Source organism: Brassica napus, chromosome C2, assembly GCF_020379485.1.
Source record: "Brassica napus cultivar Da-Ae chromosome C2, Da-Ae, whole genome shotgun sequence".
NCBI classification, from domain to species: Eukaryota; Viridiplantae; Streptophyta; class Magnoliopsida; order Brassicales; family Brassicaceae; genus Brassica; species Brassica napus.
Genome location: NC_063445.1, coordinates 3,961,005 through 3,988,294, shown reverse-complemented (window position 1 = coordinate 3,988,294; position 27,290 = coordinate 3,961,005). Strand labels below are relative to the sequence as shown.

At 34.6% G+C, this 27,290-nt stretch overlaps 6 protein-coding genes across 7 annotated transcripts; 4 read left to right on the top strand and 2 right to left on the bottom strand.

Moving 5' to 3' along the window:
* Nucleotides 1-6,240: 6,240 nt before the first annotated feature.
* LOC106377782 lies at nt 6,241-8,901 on the top strand. Its single transcript, XM_022695362.2, is given in 3 exon segments — nt 6,241-6,597; nt 6,599-6,735; nt 7,985-8,901. Coding segments are annotated over 3 exon segments (549 nt in total). The 5' UTR covers nt 6,241-6,508; the 3' UTR covers nt 8,308-8,901.
* A 634-nt stretch (nt 8,902-9,535) lies between these two features.
* On the top strand, nt 9,536-14,046 carry LOC106380747 (probable sulfate transporter 3.5). Its single transcript, XM_013820573.3, has 10 exons — nt 9,536-9,932; nt 11,137-11,341; nt 11,565-11,736; nt 11,834-11,899; nt 12,231-12,344; nt 12,483-12,599; nt 12,703-12,829; nt 12,899-13,438; nt 13,558-13,634; nt 13,721-14,046. Exons 1-10 carry the CDS (start codon nt 9,602-9,604, stop codon nt 13,874-13,876), a joined length of 1,905 nt encoding a protein of 634 aa, XP_013676027.2. The 5' UTR covers nt 9,536-9,601; the 3' UTR covers nt 13,877-14,046.
* Nucleotides 14,047-15,454: 1,408 nt separating this feature from the next.
* On the top strand, nt 15,455-16,555 carry LOC106380748. 2 transcript variants are annotated; one of them, XM_013820574.3, is made up of 2 exons: nt 15,455-16,026; nt 16,335-16,555. In XM_013820574.3, exon 1 carries the CDS (start codon nt 15,556-15,558, stop codon nt 16,003-16,005), a length of 450 nt encoding a protein of 149 aa, XP_013676028.1. In that variant the 5' UTR covers nt 15,455-15,555; the 3' UTR covers nt 16,006-16,026; nt 16,335-16,555. The 2 variants fall into 2 exon arrangements, with proteins under 2 accessions (XP_013676028.1, XP_013676030.1); XM_013820576.3 differs by having other exon boundaries at nt 15,461-16,019.
* Nucleotides 16,556-16,788: 233 nt separating this feature from the next.
* Nucleotides 16,789-19,222, top strand: LOC106380751 (aldehyde oxidase GLOX1). The gene is made up of 2 exons (XM_013820579.3): nt 16,789-17,639; nt 17,894-19,222. Exons 1-2 carry the CDS (start codon nt 17,217-17,219, stop codon nt 19,220-19,222), a joined length of 1,752 nt encoding a protein of 583 aa, XP_013676033.1. The 5' UTR covers nt 16,789-17,216.
* Nucleotides 19,223-19,795: 573 nt separating this feature from the next.
* Nucleotides 19,796-20,551, bottom strand: LOC106380750 (transmembrane protein 234 homolog). The gene has a single exon (XM_013820578.3). It carries the CDS (start codon nt 20,448-20,450, stop codon nt 20,034-20,036), a length of 417 nt encoding a protein of 138 aa, XP_013676032.1. The 5' UTR covers nt 20,451-20,551; the 3' UTR covers nt 19,796-20,033.
* Nucleotides 20,552-20,772: 221 nt separating this feature from the next.
* LOC106379611 (rop guanine nucleotide exchange factor 10-like) lies at nt 20,773-25,656 on the bottom strand. Its single transcript, XM_048746475.1, has 6 exons — nt 24,229-25,656; nt 23,977-24,131; nt 23,814-23,888; nt 22,859-23,131; nt 22,438-22,764; nt 20,773-22,139 (listed from the first exon to the last, which is right to left on the bottom strand). The coding sequence occupies exons 1-6, from the start codon at nt 24,473-24,475 to the stop codon at nt 21,741-21,743; spliced, it is 1,476 nt and encodes a 491-aa protein (XP_048602432.1). The 5' UTR covers nt 24,476-25,656; the 3' UTR covers nt 20,773-21,740.
* Nucleotides 25,657-27,290: the final 1,634 nt, after the last annotated feature.

The window sequence follows — 27,290 nt, the reverse complement described above, 5'->3', positions numbered from 1 at the left end:
ATGTATTTGACCAAAAACACACCTTCTCGTTATTGTTTTAGTTTCATAGAGGAGGAAGATTTGCTTAGGTTCATGATTAAGGAAGAGGTTGATCTTGTGTTTCCTATGTTTGATGGTGCTGCTGAGACTGGGAAAATCACTAGAAAAGCTTTCACAGAATGGGTGGTAAGTCTCCTCAAACACTTTCTTGCTCTTTGTTCTTATAGAATAGTTATTGCCAAGACCGGCCCAGAATGCAAGTGATTGACTAAAACACATTGTTTGAGGGATATATTTTTATTTATTTCTTCATATTAATTGTTTTTGTTAGTATTTTTGTGAATATAATTTATAATTTATATTTTATTTTATTTTTAAAAAAAATAAAATTATTTATGGAATTTTAATTAATAAATATATTGAGTAATTAAATAATTATGATTTCTTAAATATTTTTTTGTATTAACATGCTAATTATAGTCAAATGTTGATGACAATATTTATTAACATTGCTATACAGCTAACTTCATGAGATTATTTTAATCAGTCATTAATAGAATAGAATTAATTTATAAAACTTTATGTAATTTATATTATATTAAATAAAAACTAAAAAATATGTTGTTGAAAATTTATTTAAGAATTCAAAAATATTGGAGCGCCACTGGTTGTTACCAGTCATAGTCTGTGTTTCTTGAGTTTAACCACTTGTCTTGTTGTTGCTAAATGATCAGGTTAGGGTATTAAAAATGAATTTGTGACAGCGATCTTGATGGTGGTCACCCTTGTCATTTCGCCACTGCTTCTAGAAGTAGCAACGACAAAGGTTTTGCTCTTTTTTTCCACTCAAATGGTGGCTCTGACTTTTATAATCGGAAATACTTGCAAAAATCTCTTCGAATCCATTATCTTTGTCTAAGTTTGCATCCTTATGATATTGGTGATCTATGCGTTGTTGACGGTATCCAGGTAAAAAACTTACCACCAGAGATCCAAACTATTTTTTTTATTTCGGTCCGGTTCAGTTTTAAATGATTTAGTTTTACGGGACTGGACATACCTAGGCTATTCTTTTAAAAAAAAATACCTAAGCTATTGTTATTTTATTGGTATTTTATGAGTTATTATGATTGTTTATAGTCTTACAGGCTTTCTTTTCGGTCTAAATATAATAAATTTTAGTTTCAAATTCAAGTTTCCTAATTAGATTATTACTGTAGAAAAAAATTGCATTACATAAATAAAACTATAAAACAAAAGAACATAATTTAATACATTGACTATCAATATGAATATTGAAGTTTATAATTTTAATTAATTTTTTTTATCTAACTTAACAATTTTAAAAATAAAAACAAACATTATGGAATTAAAAAAAAATTAGGTACATATGTCTATACTAGTATTAAAAAATAATTGTTACACTACAAGAAATAAGACATTATGTATCATTTATTTATTTTGTTAATATCATTTGTAGATTGATACAAATGAATTTGCATCAACTACCATAAAGTATTTTACTTTGATTTGGATAGTTTTACCTTAAATTAATATTAAATTACCAGAGTCGATGATACAGCACTGGAATTTGGAAGCATTATTTGTGAAGAATCAGTTCTATCTCTGGGCCATGCAAAATCTCAACTGTGTTATAATGAGCCCACTGGCCACACAGAACCAACAGTGTTAGAGAATAATTAAGGAGGGTTTTTAGCGGGATATAAGAAACCGTCTCTTAACTTTTAACTAAAAAAACTAAGAGCCGGCTCTTAAATGCCAGCTCTTAAATAAGATATTTAATAGCCGGTCCTTAGTGTTTTTAGTAAAAAGTTAAAAGGCGGTTTATTATATCCCGCTAAGAACTTTACCCTAATAACTTCTCATTAATCATGGTCTTACAATCTGACCATATTTATGAGAACATATAACATATAATTAATATTGTCAGTAATATATGACATACTTCGTTTAGCCATATGTATATGTTAATATGATCAGTAAGAATATTGATCATTGATAGACGAATACTGGCCGACTAGAATTAACCCATGAGCAAGTCAGTATGTTAGTATTCGGCCGACCAAATTTATATCTTAACATAGTAAGTAAATCTCTTATATATTAATTGAAAAATATTACATTTTTTTTGTGACCACGTGACACCATGAGAATGAATTCGGAATTCTTAGAAAAATAAGTTGGTCCATCTTAACATATATTATACTTTTTATTAAACTAACTATCAAATTGATAAATATTGTACAAAATAATATTCTCGCATTTTCTTTAAATAAAAACTATGGAATTACTTAATATGGTTAACGTATATATGACAATTAATGATTATGAATAATAAATATTTGATAACAATTTTTGTATTTTACCTCTTTTTAAGTTTATATTATTAAAATATATGAAACCATCACTTTAACCATATAATAAAAAATTAGATTTTTTCTTATATGTTATATTTTGAATTTTTAAAACTACTATAAATTACTAAATATGTTAAATGTCTCACACTAAAATTTTGTGATCAATGGTTTAATTTTTTTTGAGATAACAAGATACATATGATCATAAAATCATATGAATATGAAGTCTCATTTAATAGACATTAATATTATATATTAATATAGCTTAAAATTAAACTATATACATATAAAATACATAAATATGTTAATTTCTAAATTTGTATTGAAAAAATATTGAACCCTTAATATTTTAATTTAGAAATTTTTATTGAAAAAATCGCATATTATAAATTTTGTGTTTACCATATGACTACGAATTCTCAATAATAAATATTTATATTAAAATATACTATATATATGTACATGCCATTGAAATTTAGTTATATACCATATAAAATAAATAAAATAATTTTTTGATTTATTTATCAAAAAAGTATCGTAAATAAACGAGAGGTATTGTTTTGATTTATGTGCTTACTCTAATTTAATTATATACATGATACGTAAATAAGCACAAATAAATAATAATATATAAAAATTATTTTTATATATAACATTCATTCCGCGTAATTGCGCGGATCTTAACCTACTATGTCAGTATTCCTCTGGCCATATTTATATGTTAATGGTCAGTAGTCAGATGAATTGAAGAAAAAACGGAGTTCCTCGAGTGATGACACCCTTTAGAATGGAGTTCTAAGATTTGTAGAGTTGAGAGACTTTAAAGTCATATTGACTAGGCCTGGGACTTTTATCCGAGATCCGGATTTGATCCGAGATTCGATCCGGATCCGGATCCGATCCGAAAATCCAGATATCCGGAGGGGTCGAATCCGGATCCGCATAGTAAAATGTTGGATCCGTCAAAGTCGGATCCGTCAAAGCCGGATCCGGATCCGGATATCTTAATTTTTAAGTACGGATATCCGGATCCGTAAGTTTTATTAATAAATATTTCAAAAATAGTAATATCTATATATATAAATTAATTTTATTTAAATAGTATATATAAATTTTATGTAAATTTTGTAATATTATACATAGAAATAATTAAAGACATTATATATATTTTTATTTTAAAATTATTGTTAATATTTTATATATATTAATATTATTTTTTATTTATTTAAGGATCCAAATCCGGATCCGGATATCCGCCGGATATTATAATTTTTCGAAGGATATCCGACACCCGGATATCCGACAACCCCGGATCCGGATAAAGATAGTAAAATTATGGATCCGCCGGATAAGGATCCGAATCCGGATACCTTAAAATTGCCCGGATATCCGATCCGTCCCCGGCCTAATATTGACTTGCCATATTATAAGTTAATATTTTCAGTCAGTAAGAATCAATAAGAATATTGATCATTGAGAGTTGAGAAACATATATTAATCATTGCGAAGAATATTTTTACTGACCGTATTAACATATAATTATGGTCAGAGGAATACTGACATACTTATTGACTCAATGATTAACATTCTTCGTAATGATAGTATATTTCGCAATGATTAGTATATGTCTCTCGACTCTCAATGATCAATATTCTTATTGTTTGTAACTGGCCATATTAATATCCCTTAATCAAGAAGCATTTTTAATAAATAATCTTCCTTAGGTAAATTAATAACAACTTTGCCATTATAGCCTATGTGGTAAGCTCACAACTCTTCTCAGCCAACAAATCTAATAATCCTTAAATTACTAGAATATTTACCAGTATTGCCACTGGTACCTATTATACATATATTAAGACACATATTGAATAATAGATTAAAGATATTTGTCATACAACTTTACCTGGTTCGTAATACAATAACCGGTCGACATTGTCAATTGTTTTAACCGGTTTTATCAATCAAATTTATGTAAAATTTAAATCGTTGGCTGAAAAAAATCTTGACTTCTTCATCTTCGCATACGAAATAAACACGACCGTATTAGTATGTTTTGTAAGTGCCTTTTTATCCTTCTGTACATTCTGTTCATTCTGTTCATGACAAGTATGACATTATTAGAGACAAACTGATATTTTGGTACATGAACCTATAAAATTATTATCACGTATTGTCCTGGAATAAACTCAAGCTTGACTATGTCTATTAGACTTAAAACAATGGTTCCTGTTGTTTTAAAACCTATTGTCATGAACAAATATACGGTCCACAACAAACACCTTTGTTTCGAATCAAAATATCAATGGTTATAAAAACTAACATTCCATTGTCCAAGCATGTTACCACTAATTCTACAAGTCTAAACTGAATTTACAGGTTCTCGAGCAAACTAACATTTTGTTCATGACATTTTCTTACCTTACTATTTATATTTATAACCTCGGACAACATACTTTTGAATTATGGAATTAGATTTTTATATTTTTTTGTCATTGATTATATGAAATCAACATAAAATTTTCCAAGACAAATGGCTTGGGAAAAAACTTTTGAAAAAGGCAAATCTGCTCGATTTGCTCCAACTATATTGCCATACAGTATATGCCAAAAAAAAAAAAAATATTGCCATACGGAATAATTGCTAATAAATCCGGTTAATTAATGGTATTTATTGTAAACTTTCTGACCAACTCAAAACACCATATTAGTCAGTGATATTTTGTGTTTCTGGCCAGAATATCGTAGTGGCATCAATTTTAGTGTTGTGACTGAACAAATAAGGCAGATAGGTTAATGCGTAGTTATTATTAGTTCCCTATATTCATCCAAAATATTGATTTGTAATATATTTTCGTATTTATTATTAGTTTCCTTTCGACATTCTATATAAACAAGGTTGAAGGATTCATCATTCCCTCCAACACGAAAGATTTCATAAACCATTATACTCTATGGCAGCCATTAATTTAATATAGCATGTTCTATAAAAAAAAAATATAGTATGTTCTATAATTTATATAAAGAACATGCTGGAAAATATGTTATATAAAATGTATAGTAAATGTAATTATTTTGAAAACGTTTGTACTACGTATTTAGGCTTACAAAAAAAAAGTTGTGTGCCCTGGAATATGTACACTGTTTGGAGTTCATGGATTTTTATAAAATTTGTTTTAAAACTCGAATACCAATTTATGGACGTTTCCTATTAGTTGCTAAGTCATAACGATGGTCCATCAAATAAACTTCAATGAACGATGCAAATTATTTGTAGCTTAACCATTGTAAGTTCCATCAAATAAGCTTTACAGAATTAATACTGGCATCACACTAATGTTTATAATCAACAAATATAATTGTCATCTTAACTCACCCCGTGCCAGGCACGGGTCTTCACCTAGTATACATATGATTAGACGAATGTCTATCAATGATTAATATTCTTCTTACCGGCCATATTAACATATAAATATGGCAAAAGGAATACTGACATACTTACTGACCATATTAACATGTAAATATGGTCAGGCGAATACTGACATATTTATTGACTATATTAACATATAAAAAGACTTGAAACATACTGACTTACCATACTAACATACTGACTAGCATATTACTATGGTGCGAATACTGGCGTACTAAATCAAAGACTTTAAAGGCATATTGACTGACCATATTATATATTAATATCGTCAGTCATTAAAAATCAGTAAGATGGTCAGTAAGAATGTTGATCATTGAAAGTTGAGAGACATATTTTAATCATTGTGAAAAATATTCTTACTGGCCTTATTAATACCGACATACTTACTGACTCATGATTAATATTCTTAATTTATATTTTCAAAAGTTAAATTTCAAACTATTTTTTTTTCTAAAAGGCACTTAAAATAATTTAAGCCTCCTAAATATGGGCTTTATTGGGCTATATTGGATTAGTAGTTTACTTAGAAACTAGGCCTAAACAAAACTAGTGTATACCAACATGTCTATAAATACTACAAACAAACCACTTGAAGAGAGAGATGGCAGACGCGTTCTTTGTCTCATCTTGTCGGGAAATGCCCCTTCCAAACTCCGTCGGAGTATAATCCCGATTCAACCCAAATCTGTAAACACACAAAAAGGTTTCATCTTTACGGACAATGTCGTCGTCAAACTTCACAGTGGAATCGTGTAACATTGATTCGGAAGAAGGGGTGAAGCTTCACACGAGAATCTTCAAACCCAAAGACGCCGAGAGGCGCTGGAAAGTCCACGGGAAGGGCTACTCTTACTGGCTTCGCTGAGGTCAAGGACGTGATCGCTGTTTGTCGGTGGCTTGTTCAGGAATTTGAAGTTGATAGGATCTTGCTCGTGGGTTCTTCTGCTGGTAAGGTTTCTATGCGTTCAGTTTCTAGAACCTTTTTTCGCTTTTGAGTTGAATTTGATGATCTGGTTCGTGTTTTTATGCTCGTAATGCTTTTTACATGTTAGTTGTAACAATTCAAAATTGTGGATTAAGTTGATGGAATGCTCGTTGTGTAGGTTAAGCATATGCATTGTTCTTAATTTGCTCCACATTTGGATAGATCTCGTCTTGGGTTTGAGTTATAGATGATAAAACTCTAGGGAGTCTACATGAGAAGCAAAGAAGAAGTTTAGCATTTTTTTTTTCTAACTTAGAACAGATTCAATGTAGAGTTGTCTGGGTGACTTTGGGGTAGTGTGTTTTGTACCTTTATCAGTTGTTATATAGTTTCTCTGGTGATATAAAGTAAAATCTGGTTTGTTCTTCTTAACTACTGAGTACCAAGAGTTTATAAGATAACTCTGTTTCATGTTTGCGTCATGAAGTCATGATTTTGTTTGATGTTCCTTGTAAATAATATTACTACAATTTAAATAAATATTTTCAGGAGTTTTTTAAAGAGAAAAGACAAAAATAGCATTAAATCAAGTTTTTGTTCCCAAACTAGCACTCAAGGTCAAAAGTCACATTAATGTTTTATCAAAAGTCACAAACTTAGGGTTTAGAGTTAAAGGGTGGGGTTTAGGATTTAGGGTTTAGGGTTTAGGGTTTAGAGTTTAGGGTTTAAGGTTTAAAGTTTAGGGTTTAGGGTTTAGGATTTAGGGTTTAGGGTTTAGAATTTAGGGTTTAGGGTTTAGGGTTTAGAGTTTAGGGTTTAGGGTTTATGGTTTAGGGTTTAGAGTTTAGGGTTTAGGGTTTAGGGTTTAAGGTTTAGGGTTTAGAGTTGAGAAATGAGGTTTTGGGGATAAGATTTCAAATTTTGAAAAATAAAAAAATTAAAATTTTCAAAGGATAAACTTAAAAAGGTGATATTTTGGTCATTTTAGTTTTGGAGTGCTATTTTTGTGATATAAACTTAGAAATATGCTATTTTGGAGATTTGCCCTTTTTTAATGACGCATCACTTTTATTAATATAAGTTTGCAACTTTTATGTGTCTCAATGTGTGTTTATGTAGCCTACTATTGTGTTAGATTAATTAATTGCGTTCACTTTTTTTCTTGCTGAGCATAGAACAAATAACTTTTCTGATGGATACAAAATTGATATTCCTTGTCAATTTCTTTATATTATAAAAGGAAAAAATAATGAAGTCAAGAGACTATGGCAGGTGCACCAATCGCAGGATCAGCAGTGGAGCAAGTAGAGCAAGTGGTGGGATACGTGAGTTTAGGATACCCATTTGGTCTACTAGCCTCTGTTCTGTTTGGACGACACCACAAGGCCATTCTCTCATCCCTCAAACCCAAACTCTTCGTCATGGGAACACGAGACGGCTTCACTAGCGTTAGCCAGCTTAAGAAGAAGCTTAAATCTGCAGCGGGAAGCACAGAAACGCACCTCATTGAAGGAGTTAGCCATTTCCAGATGGAAGGACCTGAATATGATTCTCAGATGGCTGATGTCATATGCAACTTTATTTCATCCTTATAAAAGAAGTCATTATGCAACCTGATGATGAGTATCCATGTAAGAGACAAGAGTTACCCTTGATTTGCATCATTGATACATGTTATGACACAATAACAGAGTTTGTCAGCAAGATCGTTACAAAACATTCTGCTAATCTGCATCCTCAGAGTGGGTGGAAAAGCGTTATACAGCTACTTTCTTTGTGTGGAAGACATCCAGAAACCAAAGATCAAGCCGTGAATGTTCTCATTGGTCTAATGTCCACCAACGACAATAGATGACTTGCACAAGAAGCTACTAGACTACTCTGAGGCGCGAAAACGTGGAAAGAGAGATGACAAGCATGGAAGGAACGCTCAAGATAGCAATGAACGCTCAAGATAGCAATGAAAATGCTCAAGAACGTCTTCTTGAATTACCTAGAATAGATTGTATAGGAAGCGTTGAGCTTATAACCTTTTAGTTAGGAGTGTTGAGAAGAATGAACACATGTTTCTTTTGACCATAATGATTGGTACAATGAAAGAGATGTTGGTGCAAAAGGAAGATGACGATCTTTGGGATATAACTTTGATTCAGATTCAATGGATTGCCCTTTCGTTAAAGGATGAGTTATTCCCTGAAGAAGAGTTTTAACTTTTAATTTTTATAATCATAATCTCCCACTTCTTAAGGTCCTGATTTGATTCTCATAGATAATGATAAACATGTTCAATTAATACATAAGAGACAGTGGATACGCCACACATGTTTAATTTATTTATTAAATGTATTTAGTTTTCTTTTTTTATTTTATAAATTTAATTTAGACAAAAAGACATTCTCAAGCCACTCATGCAACACGTCAGCCTTTTTTTTTTGATCAAATAAAAAAAAGGAAAAATAATTAAGATGGCCTACAACATTTGTTGGCAACAAAAATAGGAAAAATAATATTTTCCCCGTATATCGTTTGTTTTCTTTTGTTAATATCGTTGTTTCTAATTATCATAAATTTACACTCCTTTTTTTTTTTTGAGAAACAGTTTACACTCAGTTTTGAAAGATGTTTTTGTCAAATTACTTACTGGCACTGTGTAAATATAGAGATACCGAATCAAATGCTGTAGAGATAAGACTAGGAGATTTATTACCAAAAGAAGACAAACACTATTTACTCATCACGTTGAATAAATCCATAACATCACTTCCCACTATCTCTGGCCATCCATCTATATATAACACAACCCATACTCTCCCATTCTCTACAAACAACTCAAAAATATAGAAAAGCAAAGACAAAGATTTTACCTCTTGCTTGCTTGTTTTTGTAACCATGGAGAGTGAAAGAACAAACTCCTCGACACCAAAGGGTCGAGGAGTAAACTTCTCATCCCCGAGAAGCTTTTTTCTTAAATTTAGTTGTAAATGTAAGGAAACTTTCTTTCCTGATGATCCGTTTAAACCAATATCACAAGAGCCAAATGGTTTGATGAAAACAAAAAAGACATTGCAGTATTTTGTTCCAATCTTTGAGTGGCTCCCAAAGTACAATCTTCAAAAGCTAAGGTATGATGTGCTTGCGGGAATAACCATCACCAGCCTTGCCGTTCCTCAGGGTATCAGTTATGCTAATCTCGCCGGTATCCCTCCCATCATTGGCCTATGTGAGATCTCTTCCTTTTTATATTTTTATTATGCAAAGTCTGTTTTATATGCAGTAGCCTCCTTTGAATATCATTTATATAGAAAAGCTGGATTTTGTGATATTAAAAATTTGGAAAACTGTCTCAAAGTGATTTTGCATAAAGGCGTAGTTTTGAATTTTGCACAATTATAAAAATAAACTAAGAAAAACGTGTCTTAAACGTGTTATTCATTTCTGTATTCTAGTTGATATTTGAATCCATATTTTCGATAAATTTATGTAAAATTAGTAATTTTCAAATCTAACAATTAAAGTTAATCAGTATTTGTATAACAGTAGATTTTCTTTTGAAATTATATCTTTGTATTTTTAGTATATATATTTTAAAATTCACTAAATTCGGCGAGTCAAGCTGTCATCAATTCGGACTAGTTAACCTCTGGAACTAATCCAGCAGCATAAATTGAATGTGGTTGGTCCAGGTTATAGTATTGGACTTTCACTTTGATAGTAATCCTGTTAGTTTAAGGTTATTCACTTTGATTTTACTTTCAACGCTTATTCTACCGTGGTGCCAATAATTTTATTCTTCTGTATATTAAAACTTGTATTTATTGTTAAATTTATATTAACACTGAATCTGATTCTGAACAGTACGAAGCCACTTAAATTGATTTCTCAAGAGTTTTTTTTTTGCCAGCCAAATTCAAGAATGTCTTTTCATTTTCTGAAACGACTAATATAAAAATACTTAAATATTACAAAAGTAACTTTTTTTTAAAAGGTGGTTTTCTTTCATGAATCATTAATGAAAACTTTTTTTTTTGTAAAAGGTTCATTTATGAAAACTTCCACCATACGTACATATATATAGTCATTTAGCCGAGAGTTTAAATCCAAATCGTAGATACAAAATTACTGAACTTGTGTAACAAAAAAAAGTTGCTCGAGGAAAATAAACATAAATCAAAACAATAATATGAGATATTCAAGGTAAAAATAGAAAGGATATTGGCAGTACGTTATACGTATGTTGTCCATACAGACTGACATACAGTGTTGCTTGTCTCAATTATATTTTTTTCTCTTATTTTTTTCTTTTTTTAACACAATTTATTTCTCTTACTAATTTGATCTTATGACACTAAACTCGCTCCAAATGATTTTTATTGGACATATATCTTATATTTCCATTTTTATTGATACAAATGATGTGAATTCAGATTCAAGCTTTGTGCCGCCATTTGTGTACGCCGTGTTAGGAAGTTCACACACTCTCGCGGTGGGTACAGTCGCAGCATGCTCTTTGCTTATCGCTGAGACATTCGGGGAGGAACTGTTGAAAACGGATCCCAACCTTTACCTTCATTTGATCTTCACATCCGCTTTCGTCACCGGTGTATTCCAATTTGCTTTGGGATTCTTCAGGTTATTTATTTTATTTTTACTAATCTATATATCAAGCTCTATCTCCCTTTTTTTTTTTAACCAGAATGTCATAATGGAAATTTTAACTATAATTTCTAATGGATGTAAAAAAAAAACTATAATTTCTATCATATAGTGGCTTTAGTTATGCTAATCTTTATTACGTTAAAAAGTTAACTTTTAGTTACTTGAAAATTAATTAACGAAATGCATGTGTATATAGGTTGGGGATGTTGGTGGATTTCTTGTCACACTCGACCATAACAGGCTTCATGGGAGGGACAGCTATCATTATTCTCCTCCAACAACTAAAGGGCGTCTTTGGCATAGTCCATTTTACGCACAAAACCGACGTCGTTTCAGTTCTCCACTCAGTCTTCAGCCACCGTGAAGAGGTCTCACTTTCAATTCTTTTTCTTTGTTAAACAGTATCCAATAAGAACTATATGGTGGCTGATTGTATTTAACCTGGGAGGGTGTTACTTGGTGCAGTGGAAATGGCAAAGTGCACTTGCTGGGGTCTGCTTTCTTATTTTCCTCCAATCTACTCGATACATCGTATACTTTCTTCTTCTCTTTAGCTTATTTCTTTAAATGCTTTATCGGTTTACTTGAGACAAAATCATTGGTCCCTCACAAATCTTCCACTATTGTATTTTTTTGTTTTTCTTTTGTAATCATTCCTTGCCTTTTTTACATACCCAATTTGACTTGGAATTTATGGAAAACCATAGTAATTTGAATAATTTTTGTTGACCATAAAAACCTATATTTTCTTATTTATCCACATGCTATATCCTTTTTATTCTGAAATGTATATTTGAATAGTAAAAATCAACTGTTTTCTCAATTGTCTCACAAGAATATAATATGTTTGTAACTATTGCAGAAGAAGATAAAACCAAAGCTATTTTGGGTGTCAGCAATGGGTCCAATGGTGGTCGTCCTTGTGGGTTGCCTAGTTGCTTATTTGGTGAAGGGAACAGAACACGGGATCAAAACTGTGAGCACATTTCTTTGCGTTGTTGCACACTAGCAATGCATATAATGTATACAATAACAAACAAAGATAGAGTTCGCGGAATGGTTACAAGATTTACAGCAACTAGGGTTTCTATTAATAGTATGTTTCTGCATGCAGGTTGGGCCTTTAAAGAAAGGACTAAACCCCCCTTCTATTCAATATTTGACCTTCGATGCCAAGTATCTGCCGCTGGTTTTGAAGGCCGGAATCGTTACTGGGCTCATCGCTTTGGCTGTAAATAATTATTTTCTTCACCATGGTTTCTTTATAGCTGATGTTTGACCTATATTTAACCTATATGTGTGATTTTTATGAGAAGATAAATGGTTAATTTCAGGAAGGGATTGCGATCGGAAGAAGCTTTGCTGTAATGAAGAACGAACAAACGGACGGTAACAAAGAGATGATAGCATTTGGTCTTATGAACATAATCGGCTCCTTTACGTCTTGCTATTTGACAACCGGTAATTAATTAATTTTAATTAACTTTAATATAACAGTTTGTGATGCTAAAATCTTGGTTGAACTTTCAGGGCCATTTTCAAAAACAGCAGTGAACTACAACGCGGGGACAAAGACACCAATGTCTAACATAGTGATGGGCTTTTGCATGATGCTCGTGCTTCTCTTCCTAGCGCCTGTATTCAGCTACACACCACTAGTTGCTCTCGCGGCCATCATTATGTCAGCCATGTTGGGCCTCATCGACTACGAGGAGATGTACCACCTCTTCAAAGTTGACAAGTTTGATTTCCTCGTCTGCATGTCTGCTTTCTTCGGCGTCTCCTTCATTAGCATGGACTACGGTCTCATCATTTCCGTTGGATTCTCCGTCCTAAGAGCGTTGTTGTACGTTGCACGGCCCTCGACTTGTAAGTTGGGAAGAATACCAAACTCGGTTATGTTTCGAGACATAGAACAGTACCCTGGTGCTGAGGAGATGCTTGGTTATGTCATTCTTCAAATGGGTTCTCCTATCTTCTTTGCCAACAGTACTTACGTCCGTGAAAGGATTTTGAGGTGGATTCGTGATGAACCTGAAGGCGTTGAGTTTCTTCTGCTTGATCTCTCTGGTGATTTTAGTTTATTTTTTCACACTATCAAACATATATATCTTGATAGATTTTGTCACTACATATACGTTATTTTTTTCTCATTTTTAACTGCTAATTATAATAGTGTTGTCTTTTAGGGGTTTCAAGCGTTGACATGACTGGGATGGAAACACTACTCGAAGTGCGGAGAATACTTGTATCAAAAGGCATCAAGGTTTATACCCTTCTTCATTTTTTTAAAAGCGTCCTTATAATATTTTACAAAAACTCAAAAAGAGTATATAATTTTTTTGATTGCAGATGGTGATAATTAACCCAAGATTTGAAGTCTTGGAAAAGATGATGTTATCACATTTTGTAGAGAAGATAGGAAAAGAGTATGTGTTCCTATCCATTGACGATGCGGTTCAAGCGTGCAGATTTAATCTTTCCACCACCGCCAAACCCGAACCCTGACACTGTTTATTAGTGGAAGGTTCTATAAGTTAAAGTCGTATTTTAGCTAGGTTGTGTGCTCAAATAAACAATAACTAGCTAGTCTCTTCTGGACTACCATGAATGCTTTGTGTGTATGCGATTTGTAACATAAAGAAACCAAGTTAGGAGAAATGGAGATTTCAATATCATTTGAATTAAGCAAAAAAAAATTCAACATAACAGTGTACAAAATGTCTTATATATGTTTTACCTCCAAGGAATATTGAACCCGAGTGGCGGAATGCGTTCCAGGCACTCTTTTGCCATTAAACCAACAGCTTGTTGGTTATGTCTTATATACACCTTAAGCTTAAATCAGCCATTAAGCAACTTAAACATCTTACGCACCTAACAAAATTTTTTAAGGTTAGGCGAAAGCTCAACACCAATGAAGGAAGAACACAAACATGAAATAATAAGAACAAAACTTTAAATTCACCTCTCATTCCAACACCAATCAAAGTGTCATATAGATAATTAATTAAAAATTATTAAATTTATTTAAAAATATTTTTTTAAAAAATAATGCTAATTTTAACAACGCTGACGCCGGCGGCTAAACAGTAAATCCGAAATCTTAAATTCTCAACCCTAAACCGTAAATCTTAAACCCAAACCATATACTCTAAACTCAAATCCTAGACCCTAAACCCAAACCGTATCTCTAGACCCAAATCATAGACCCTAAACCCAAATCGTAAACCTTAAATCCAAACCCTATACCCTAAACCAAATCCTAGAACCTAAACCCAAACCGTATACCCTAACCCCAAATCTTAGACTTAAAACCCATACCATAAACCCTAAATCCAACCATAAACCTAGACGCTATAAGGTTTGAGTTTAGGGTATAGGATTTAGATTTAGGGTATATGGTTTGAGTTTAGGGTTTATGGTTTGGGTTTAGGGTATACAGTTTGAGTTTAGGGTATACAATTTGGGTTTAGGGTCTAGGGTTTAGGGTTTGGATTTAAGATTTAAGGTTTAGGGTTTAGAATTTAAGATTTAGGGTTTACGGTTTAGCTAGCGGCGTCATCATCGTTAAAATTGGCGTTATTTTTTTAAATTATTTTTAAATAAGTTTAATAATTTTTAATTAATTATCTATGTGACACTTTGATTATCGTTCGAAAGAGAGGTGAATTTAAAAGTTCAAATAATAAACCTTGGTCCTTAATTGTTTATGCAATAATGTTTATCCAGTCAGCCGTTTAGAAAAAACACAGTAAGATTTTACTTGCATTTGTCACGGTTTTTTTTATCTCAAAAGCAGTATACATTAATTATGTAAGGTGAAAATTCGTTATGCTTGGAATGATAGATCAAGTTTAACTTGGAAAATTCAAAAAAACAAACTTTTGTGAAAATAGTTACAAACAAAAAATATATATGTCCTAACTTTTTTTTTTTGTTCAAATATATGTCCTCGAACTTAATTAGAGGATCATCTCATAATTAACCTTTCCAATTAAAAATCTGTGTAGATTATAAAAATTATTTTCACAAAATTTAATAGTGCTGTATATATATAAACAAGGTTTAAAAAGTCAACAAAAACGACAAAACCAAGTTTCCGAAACTGAAAAGTCAATTAAAAACAGATAACTCTGCAACACTTCTACGGTTTGGAAGCTTTGTTTTCTCCGTAGCGAACGAACATGAAAATATCTCTCTTCCTTCTCTCTTTCCTCATCCTCTTACCTCTCTCCCTACAAGATCCAAGCCCCAAAGCACCGACTCAAGCTCACGCGGAGCTCACTCATCACGGTTTCCCGATTGGTCTCCTCCCTCTATCCGTCAAGGACTACTACATCAACAAAACCTCCGGCGACTTCTCCCTCTTCCTCCACGGCACATGCAAAATCACGCTTCCTCCCGACAACTACCTAGCCACTTACTCAAACAAGGTAACGGGTCGGATCACCAAGGGTCAGATCGCGGAGCTCCGTGGGATTCGGGTCAGGGCGTTTTTCCAGTGGTGGTCCATCACCGGGATTCGATCCTCCGGTGATAACCTCGTCTTCGAGGTCGGCGTCGTTACCGCTAAATACCCTTCGAAGAATTTCGACGAGAGTCTTGATTGTGAAGGGAAACGGTCTTCTTCTTGATTCAGTTTCAAGAGGTTAAAGGTTATAACTTTCTTTATTTGTTTTTGTATTTTTATGAGTTTAGGACATTTAAAAGTGAGCTAGGTAATGATAATCTAGTTGCTAGTTTGGTAATGTATACAAATGTTGGATCCTCTTCTTGATTCAATTCATGAGGTAAAGGTTATAACTTTCTTCGACTGTTGTAAAGTTAAGATCCTTTAGTTGTTACGGTCTTGTTAGAAACTAAATGTTTATGTAGTTTGCTTTCACTAGGTCTCAAACATTTTCAGTGCTTGCATGGTTTGCTTTTGTTATTAAATAGTGGTTCTTGTCTACATTGCGTGCAGATCTGTGAAGCCAGAAGCAACCAGTGAAAGCTAGTTTGTAATATATTTATCTCCATCCGAAAAATAAAGCTTGTAATGTTAAACTGCGTCTAAACCACGAATCTATTCTTGTTTTATCTGCAAACTAAAGGCTTCATGGAAGCTTGTAAGTTGTGAACCAAATATGGGTTAATATGTAACATGAGACTTCAAAACAAGCAAGAACCATTTTATTTCTTGCCCGCCAGTGTCTCATTTACTTCCAATTTGGGTACAAAGTACAAACTTTCGTTAAAGAAAGATGAATCTTTCGTTTCATTGTGTTTTAGTCTCAGAAATTATATTTAACATCATTCTTTACAATACTCATAAAAGAACCCACACTTGCACACATGAGTACGAGTTGCATGTATCCGTGTTCCCTATCATAGTAACACGGTCATATTCTTTCACTAGGGTGAGTAGATGTTAATTTATAGGGTGATATATTTTCACATTGAATACACGAGTAGAAGTTACTGAAATGAATCGGCATGATACATGTTTGACACTGCTTGTTGTCGTCGTAATCTCCGCTTAAGTTGTCATCAAAGACTCAAATAATATTGTTAATGACTGCATGACCACGTCAAAGACCAAAAGAGGTAATATGAAACCTAAATCTTTCTTTTATCAAAGACTCTCCACAAAACTAGAATTTGATTGATGTAGAGTCTTCTTACCACACACATAAAAATAGCAATAGCTAAAAATAAACTCAAGTAAAATAAACCTATAAAATACGTTTACACCAGAGCTGATTACTCCGACATTCATAATCCAAATAAGCATCAAACTTCTCATCTCCACAACCAAAAAAAAAAAAGAATTAAAAATCTAAAAATTACAAAACTTACAAAAAAAATGAGAGCCTCTACAAGACTCATATGGACAGTAACTGTCCTCGTACTCGCAGCTGTATCAGAAGCCGTCTTTCCTCTACCATTTAATCCCTTCCTACCTGGATCGCACAACCGTAAGCTTGGGAAACAAGGGGGAGGTAGAAAAGGCGGAGGAAGAAGACGAGGCGGCGCAGAAGCTCAGACAAACTGGCCTGGTAAATGGGAGTTATTCTTGCCAAACTCGGGTGTGTCAGCGATGCATGCCATTTTGATGCCAGTCATCAACCAAGTCCAGTTCTATGACGCAACCATCTGGAGAATCTCACAGATTAAGCTGCCTCCAGGTGTAGCATGTCACGTGGTCGACCCCAAGATTAACAAGGTCGATTGTTGGGCTCATTCGGTTCTCGTTGATATCAACACCGGTGTCATTAAGCCTCTATCCGTATGTTATCATCCCTACTCACATGCATGCATATATTAACAGAGCCGGTCATGTACATAACTAAAGTGAAATATTTGCCTTGAACTTCCAAAATTTTTGAATTAATATATATATAAACTTAGATCTCCAAATTATTTTTTAATAGTATTAAATTTTTACTAAATTGTTTATAACTTTCAAAATTTCAAAGCCGGCTATGCATACGTGATGCTTGGACTTGTATTAAATATCTTCATTCACATTTTTGATGATAGCTTACTACTGATACGTGGTGCTCATCGGGAGGTCTGACAATCAACGGGACACTGGTGAGCACTGGAGGATACGGAGGAGGAGCCAACACGGCGAGGTACCTAGCCGCTTGTCCAAGCTGTGTATGGATTGAATACCCTCAAGCCCTAGCTGCAAAGAGATGGTACTCAACGCAAGCCTCACTTCCTGACGGAAAGTTCTTCGTGATTGGAGGACGTGACGCCTTGAACTACGAATACATCCCCGAGGAAGGACAAAACAACAAGAAGCTATTCGACTCGTTGCTCCTAAAACAAACAGACGACCCGGACGAGAACAACCTCTACCCTTTCGTGTGGCTCAACACTGATGGTAACCTCTTCATTTTCGCAAACAACCGTTCCATCCTTTTAAACCCCAAATCAAACCAAGTCATCAAAGAGTTCCCTCAGCTCCCGGGTGGTACCCGTAACTACCCCGGGTCAGGCTCCTCGGCGCTCCTCCCCATCCAACTTTACATGAACAACGCCAAAGTCATCCCAGCTGATGTCCTCGTCTGCGGCGGTTCCAAACAAGACGCGTATAACCGTGCGGGTAAAAAGGACTTTGAACCAGCATTGAAGGATTGCGCAAGGATAAGCATCAACAGCGGTAAGCCGCGGTGGAAGATCGAGATGATGCCTACGCCACGAGTCATGAGCGACACCGTCATCCTCCCTAACGGAGACGTGATACTAGTCAACGGAGCTAAACGTGGATGTTCGGGCTGGGGGTACGGCAAGGACCCTGCCTTTGTTCCCATCTTGTACAAGCCTCGTGTTAAACGCGGCACGCGTTTCAAGGAGCTCGCCGCCTCTGCCATCCCACGTATGTACCACTCCATCGCCATCGCTCTACCTGATGGTAAAGTTCTTGTCGGCGGCAGCAACACCAACGATGGCTACAGGTACAACGTCGAGTTCCCGACGGAGCTTCGCGTTGAGAAATTCTCCCCGCCTTACCTCGACCCGGCTCTAGCCAACATGAGGCCGAAGATAGTCAACAACGCGACGCCGAAACAGATCAAATACGGGAAAGTCTTTAAGGTGAAGGTCGAGCTTAACCAAAAGGACGTGACCAAGGAGAATCTCAAGGCTCACATGTTAGCACCTTCCTTTACAACGCATAGTATCTCGATGAACATGAGGATGCTCCTCTTGGGTGTGGCTAGTGTCAACCCTTCTGGTGGCAACTCTTTTGAAATCCAAGCCGCCGCACCACCCAATGGAAACCTAGCACCACCGGGTTACTATCTTTTATTTGCCGTCTACAAAGGTGTCCCCAGCATTGGTGAATGGATTCAGATCGTCTAATGGGGAATTTTTTTTACCAATTTTGTCTTATGCCAGTAGCATCTTTACGTGAAAATAAATCTTAGAGCATTGTTGAATGAATTCAGATCGTCAAATCACCAATTTTGTCTTATGCCAGTAGCATCTTTAAGTGAAAATAAATCTTAGTAATAATCAGTATTTTTTTTTCTTTTTCTTATATATTTTGGTATATGCCATGATTAATGTATCCAAATTCCTTAGTGTTATCAATGATTCCTTGGCTCGTCCTAATTTTTCATCATAACTTTAGCCTCTTTTCCTTCTTAATCAGAACAACCCACTGGATGGTTCAATGAGTAGTCTAATGTCTATGTCGCCCTTTTAGATCTAATCCTACTGGGAAAAATATAGACTAAGAAATTGATTCTGAATCATTTGTTGCATACCATAATGGTATCACCATTGCAACTTACACAATGCCTAAATTCATTTTTGTGTAGGTATCTTTTAGTATCAACACATGCTTTTATCATTTTTAAGTTTCATCAACTATTCACGGGTCTGGCATTGCGCATAAATCTTAAATTTTAAGTCGCTAAATTTTCATCTATATAGAGAAGTAACTACTTGGGATTACTTTGCGCGACATCAAAATTGAACAAAGTTGCACACTGCAGCGACCATGCAAACGAAGCAAGCCATATTCAGTTTAATAAGCACTATCACTATCTATCTCTGCTAGAACAAAGAATGAAAGCATTCTAAATCTCAAAGGAAACAGAGTGACGCTTCTAGAATGTTCCAATCACACAGATCAGATCAGATCAGATCAGTATCAGTATCGATCTGATCAATGACCAACGCAAAGCCAGATTCCAAATACAATAAAGCTCGTACCTACCAAAGCAAGTCCGATTTGAGTTTCCTCCCCCAAAAGAACCCCGAACGCGGCGGTTGCCGCGAAGGTCGTGGCGTTGGTGACCGGGACGGCGATAGAGATCGGGGAGTCTCCGAGGAGGGCGAAGAACGCGGCGGAGGCGGAGAGGTTTACGAGGAAAGGAACGGAGTATTGCCAGAAGAGGAGGAGGTTGATCCAGTCGCGGAGAGCGGCGAGGATTTTGCGGCGGAAGTTGGATGGGATCTGAAGAGGAGGAGACTCTGTTGTCGAAGATTTTTTGTCCCAGGCGAGTGCTCCGCGGCGGATCAGGGCGTTGGTGGCTCCCCACACGAGCCCAACGGCCACCATTTTCTGTATGTCTTCCTTCATTTTGATAACCGCCGGCGATCGCCTCTCTGCTCGTTTTGTTCGTATACCATTAATACGTCGAATATCCCCGTTATTACAAGTTAAAGATGGAAAATAAAATAAAAACACTGATTGACCAAAAAAAACAATAATGTATGGTTGATTATTAATTCTATTTATCTAAATAAAAATAAAATTTAATGTGATATTTTAGGTAACGTTAATTTTTTCTTGAGTAAATTTGTATATTCTTAGGAAATTTTGAGAAATCATAGAGTTTAATTTTTCTTTTTTAAAAAAAATTAGGTAGATAATTTGGATATTTTGTTATGTCCAATGCTTTTTCATATCCACTTTTTAGAACTGTTTTGAATAAAATAAACAGTACTTTTGAATTGATAATTTTTTTTTTTGAAATCTAAAAGCTATTCTATCACTTACCCAATAGAATAACCAATAAAACATAGATCTCTATAGAAAGATCTCACAGTCCTCTAGTTAAAAAATCCAAAATCTGATTTTGCGTTCGTGGAATATGAATGATATTGAAGTACGAAAAGCATATTTGCACAGTCTCAACCCTCTCAATTTATGTTGTGAAACTTGGCCAAGCATTGGGCTCCTTAATCATGGCGATTAAATCCTTGCAATCCATCTCAAAGCTCTGATATGTCGAATTCTGGAGCATACTCTCTATCGTCCATCGTAGTACTTCTACTTCAGAATGCAAAGCAGACTCTCACGTTGATAATTACGTGTCCCCATAAGTTGAACCTTTCCCACACTATCCATCCAAACTCATTCACACCCATTGAACTGTGATGCATAGAATTGATAATTATTTAAACGGAGATCAGAAATGGATTTGAAATTTTAAGGATGAATAGATATATATGACAACACTTGTAACAGGACTGTATTGATAATTTTAATTTGATAGGATGGGCAACACCAGCAAGTCAAATACACAAATCATCCAACTGAGCTTTAAAATCCATCATGAATCAATGTTATACACATTACAATGTTAGCTTCATAATACAATACAATGTTGTTAGCTTCAAAATAACCAAAATACGGTACACAACAGGAAGCAATAGTTAAACAAGCAAAACCAAACATGATCAACCAGGTAGGTACCACAAATGTCATCAAACACCAAAAACTCATGTCCAAATCCTAAACCAGTGCCTTCATTATATTTACACACACTTTAACCCCTCCCCTACTCTCTCTCTCTCGCTCCCTCTTTTTGTTTTTTTCTTCTTCTATATACATATTGCTCTCGTCTACACTTACCTGTTATCATTATCAGTGTCTCTCACTCGTGCTTCTCATGTTCTCTAACTTTGATAGATATGAAAGTTTCTTGGGTAGAGCTCTTGGAGATTTCATCATCGGCTTCTCCTGCTCAGTTCTATGGAAGAACTCTATATCACTCATCGAACTATGCTTCTTTGTATCTGATGACAATCTCCACCCTATGAAGTCTGATAGTTTTCTCGAGTTTGGCGTTTCTGCTGATAGCCCCTTTTCGCTTTCTTCGTATTCATATCCCCCCTCGCTTTCTGACCTTCTCTCTGCCTCTGCCATCATTTGTCTTTGAACTAACAAATCAGCTTCAACAACATCATCTATTCTTGACAATATCTTTGAAGCCAGATTTTCTAATACTCTTGAATAGCTCTCCAAAATAGCCTGTCCCACGTCCTGTAAAAGCCATCATATGAAATTCTTGTTCAGTTTCAGTAAGTTTTGATGTTTGTTTTGTCTTTGTTGTTTGTTACTTGGCATGAGCGTACCAGCCCTGTTCGAGTGGGTGGGTTTTTTTTCGTATTTTCGATACCACGTTCATAAGTCATATTCAAGGTTTTCTACGGTTCTTTCTTCGGTTCGGATCGGTTTATAACCAATTACGAAATTACCCAAACATCTTCAAAATTACTGAAAATTAACCAAAAATAATTGAGAATCTAAATTATCCAATAAAATCCAACAAAATACTAACCTTGTTGTTTCTGATCTTGGAGATCTCAAGTGAGGACTGTGGGATCCTAGGGAACTGCTGCTTAAGCATAACCAGAATGGTCTCAGCTCGGACCTCGAAAAGCTCCCTCTTCTCTAAGCTAACAGAGGATCCCCACTGCGATTTCCCGTCTTTCTCTTTCTGGTTCATCTTCCTCTTCCAGATCACCATGGAAGCCTCAATCCTGTTCTTTAGATCAAGAACTTTGTGTTCCGTTGACAATTCCAAGAAAGAGATGAAGTAGTCAGGATCAAAGTACTCATCCGTTATGTTCTTGTAAAGGAAATCTCCCAGGCTCGTCTTCCCATTCTACAAGACACAATAACTATAGACATCAGTTTCTTATCTTAGCGTTAGTAGAAAACAATAATTAAGAACATTCATCAAGAAGAAGTAAAATAACCTTTGGAAGAGAGTCAATGTAGTTGTCAGGAATATGCATTTCTGACAATACTACAGCATTGATGGCTGTTGCAGCTTTAAGGACCTGTGACACAGAATCTTTCTGACTATACAACAGTTTGCGTGATTCCTCAGACAAACCATCCGATGGAACCTTAACAACTGGTAACCACCAGTTCTCATCCCTTCTCAAGTCTCCATTGTTCTCTGTATCCTCAACATCTCTTGGGACATACCAAAAGTCCTTCTGGTCCTTGAAGTTGTCCAAACTCTCCTGCCAAAAGATATATTTCATTAATAAGATGGCACCGCAATAGAAGAGTTATAACAAAGAGATATAACTTGGTTATCAAAAAAAGAAAAACAAAGAGATATAACTAAATTTATGCATGGAAAGCTATTATTTCTCAATGCCAAAATATTACTCCTTCCATTTTTTATTATTTAACATTTTAGCATTGTTGATGTTATAAAAAACGATTTAGCATTGTCATAAAGATTAAAAAATATTTAATTTTACACTTCGAAGTAAAAACAATATTAATTGTCTGTTTAACAAGAATTCAGTCAATGATAAAACAAACGGCATAGTACAAAAATCGTATAACATAAAATGTTGAAAATGTCAAATAATTGGAACGAATAAAATCCGTTTTAATATTAAAAACTAGGGAGTATAATATATGGTTACAACTCATCTAAATCTATGCTTGAGTCTGTTATCTTCCTAAAATAAACAAAAGTTTATGTTTATCCGTATTTTACCAGGTGTAAGTGTGAATATATATCATGATCATATATACTCTTTGACGTTTTCATTTATGTTTATTATTTACAAACCGTGTGGTGTTTGATAAAAATGAAATATAATATGTTATGTTATTCCTTTCGCAAACGTTAAAACCTTGGTTGAAACAATCAAGTGGTATTCGATGCGGTTGCAGTTAAAAACTCACGAGAAGAACCGAGTCAAGCTTGCGTAAGGCTGGAATGTTCATCAGCAGATCATCTCTTTGTTTCGTCACCATGATCTACAAAAGAAAAAAGGGTTGATAAGATAAATAGCACAAGGAGTTTTTGGTTATGTACGTATAATGACTAATAATATGTGCATTCAACCTCAGTGATTGCCCCATTTTTGGCCATTTGTTTTGAAGGAACAAACTGAACAATGTGATCAACCACAGATAATAACCAGTCCAATTCTTTCCTCCAAATCTCTTTTGTCTCCGGATACATAGGCTGCAATTTCATCTGCTCACCAAACATGGAGTCTGCCAATACCAAAAGCCACATAGTTTGTGAATCATTCAACAGTTCAAATACTGAACTAGACATTAAAGTTTTATAATGGTAATATTAGATATCTACCAGCGAGGTTGGTGATGGCATTTGACAAAGCTAACGCAGAGGACACCCCTTCATTACCGCCTGACATGTCCTCTCCAAGCAGCAGTCTTGCGAATCTTTCCTTCATCACTTCCATATCTGAAACAAATAAATGTAAGGAATTGAACATAGAAAAAGAAGCTAATACAATCGATAGTAAGGTGGTGTAATATACCTGATATCCTATTTTGGTTGCCTCTACTAGTCCCCTGGGCCGAGGGTGTAGCATGTACGGCAAGTTCGTGGTCAGGTGTTTGCCTGCCGTCCCCACGAGAAGAGAAGGATGAATTTCCAGAGTTCAGACCATCTAACATCTTTCTAAAACTGAAAGATCTTGGCCAACTTAGTTTACGTCCAAATGTCTGCACCATCCCCAAGTATTCCTTTCAGTTTATCTCTCCCCACACACACTTTTATTTCTCTATTTTTGTTTTTTTTTTCTCAGATCATAAGAAAATGTAATCCACTAAATGGAAGAGAAGAATGCAAAAGAGAACTAGTCGTTTCGCTCCTTTGTCTTTGCTCTTTAACATAACAAAAGAAAAAAGATACTTTGTGTTCTACATGTATTTTTCCAGCTTTTTTAAATTTGTTTTTGAGTTGGTGCACATGAATGGAACAGAGAAACGTTGATGCAGTTTTTGTAGGGCTGGAGAGACAACGTGCGGTGCATGTTGTAAGAAAACAAGAATATAACTATGGAAGGGCGGTTAAAGATACTGGGACTTATTCATTTCTTATTTTATCTTTATAACTAGCCATAGAATCTACCTCAAGGTACTCAGGTTAGTGGCTTAAGAGAATAAGAGGCATAAAGCATGCTGCTTAACATGTCTTATGTAAGGGCTAGCGCTCACTAATCGAGAGTACTAAACAATTAGGCGATCAATATTATAATAGTTGAATTTTTGCTCACTTCTCGGCGTGTCATGTCAGCGTTTTGTGGGTTACACTTTTAAAAAGTGTAAAAAAATGTCAAGTTCATGGCTCGAACCCGGGTTATTGAGATATAAACACACATTTATATCACTAAACTAAATAATACTTTGTACATTGATGGTCGAATCTAATATATATTTATGAAGGTCGAAAGCCCTTGCTTCTTCGGCTTCCTCTAAGGGTCGGGCCTACAAGTGTATTATGGGTTTTATTTTTAAATGGAATACATCACGTTATATGAAAAAAGCTCAAGTTTGCAACAATTATAGTTTTTCCATATTGTAACATGTTGTCGTTTAACATGAGTTTGGGTTCCTTTCATCATTGTCTCTAACAAGTCTGAGTTATAGAGTTGCGCCATGTGTCTGTTCGTAATTTATTTTGTCACCGGTGAACTCTTCATGTCCCCATCTTAAATTGCTTGATCATAAATGTTCCTGATTTGTAGCTCCTCTGTAAACCCTATATATATGACTCTCATCTTTGATGAACTCAATCTGCATCTCCACAAAACTCATTGGTTCCTCTTAACTTTAACCATCTTCTAGAAAATGTTTCTTTCTGCCTCTCCAGTTCCTCAAACCGGCATCCCGGCGTCCGTCACTCAACCTTCGAGTCTCGCTGTCTTGGTCGTAGTAGTCAGAGCATAGCCTATGGCTTCCTCCGCTTCTGGGATACCCTGAACTTCAAGAAAGACATAGAGTTTGTGGGAATCACGGTTCTCTTCCTTGATAAAAATGTAAGTTAATCTTCGATCTATCACACTTATTTAACATAATTGTTTTAATTGATTTCCTGATTCTTTGTTGAATAATATTATTTGCAGATTCCGTGATTCATGGGTTTACTCCCGTCGGACGTGCTAATCATTACATGCCATCTTTGAAAGCAGATTCCATTGTGAAAGTCAATCGTTTTGAGGTTGCTATGTGCTCAAGCATGTACAAGATAACTGATCATACCATTCCTCATTCGTTTCATCTCACTAGCCCTTATTGATGAAGTCATCACGGGTGCTCCTGAGATCATTCTCCTATCAAGATTAGACTGTTCGAAATCTCCAAGTGATTGCGAACACAAACCTAAAACTCTCAGGTATATTATCATATTGCATCTGGGTTTATATTATGTTTTGATATCATAACTGATATTTAAACTCGCAGATGTGGTTGAGAAAATTCGTTATGTTCAGGGCTCTGACCTCACCAAAGAAACAACTTGAGTCGTTATTCGTCTCCACATTGATCCGTAAGAAACAAACAACACATAATTTCCTTTATATTAATGTCTATATTGTGCTAACATAAATAATCAAAAATATTTCATATCCAAGATTCGTGGTCGTCTATTTATCTCTCTTACTTATCAATCTAATTTTACATAAATCTTTATTTTACAGCTTAAAAGAAACCACAATAACCCAAACAATCAAAACACCAAAAACTAGAATCCCAAAAAAAGACGAATCATTAATGATCACCTCTCTTTTTGTCTAATCTTACAAATAAACTTCAAAACAAATATACCAAACCAATCAACTCAACTAAAACTCAACGACACATACATTGAGCCAGCTAAACAAATACAAACTACATGGCCAGATATTTAACAATTACAAACTTACTCGCAAATGCTTATGAAGAAGACGAAGACGACAACCAAGATCAGTGAAATTACCTAAACAAAAAAAGCAGAGTAAGTTACAAACTCTGATAAATACAACTAACAATGATTTTTATTTACATATTACCCATCAAATAAAAGAGAAACAAACACAACCACACCAGCGGATACAAGAGACAATCCCAACAGATACAAAGGCGGCAACAACATCTCCACCTGCTCATTCCTCTTGTCTTATGAAAATAGTTTACATGCTCAATGTCAACATGTCAATGCTATTGTCTTCTTATGAGAAATACATATATTCGTTTTAAGGCTCAAATACTAATTGTCACTCATTTTATAGTTATTTCTACAAGTCTTCATGTATTTGTTTTAAATGTCTGGTAAAAGCAACAAGTTTAAAAATAAAAAAAATATATAACCAACATAATAAGAATAAAAAAAATATATTACTTAATACACACAACTTACACAACTAA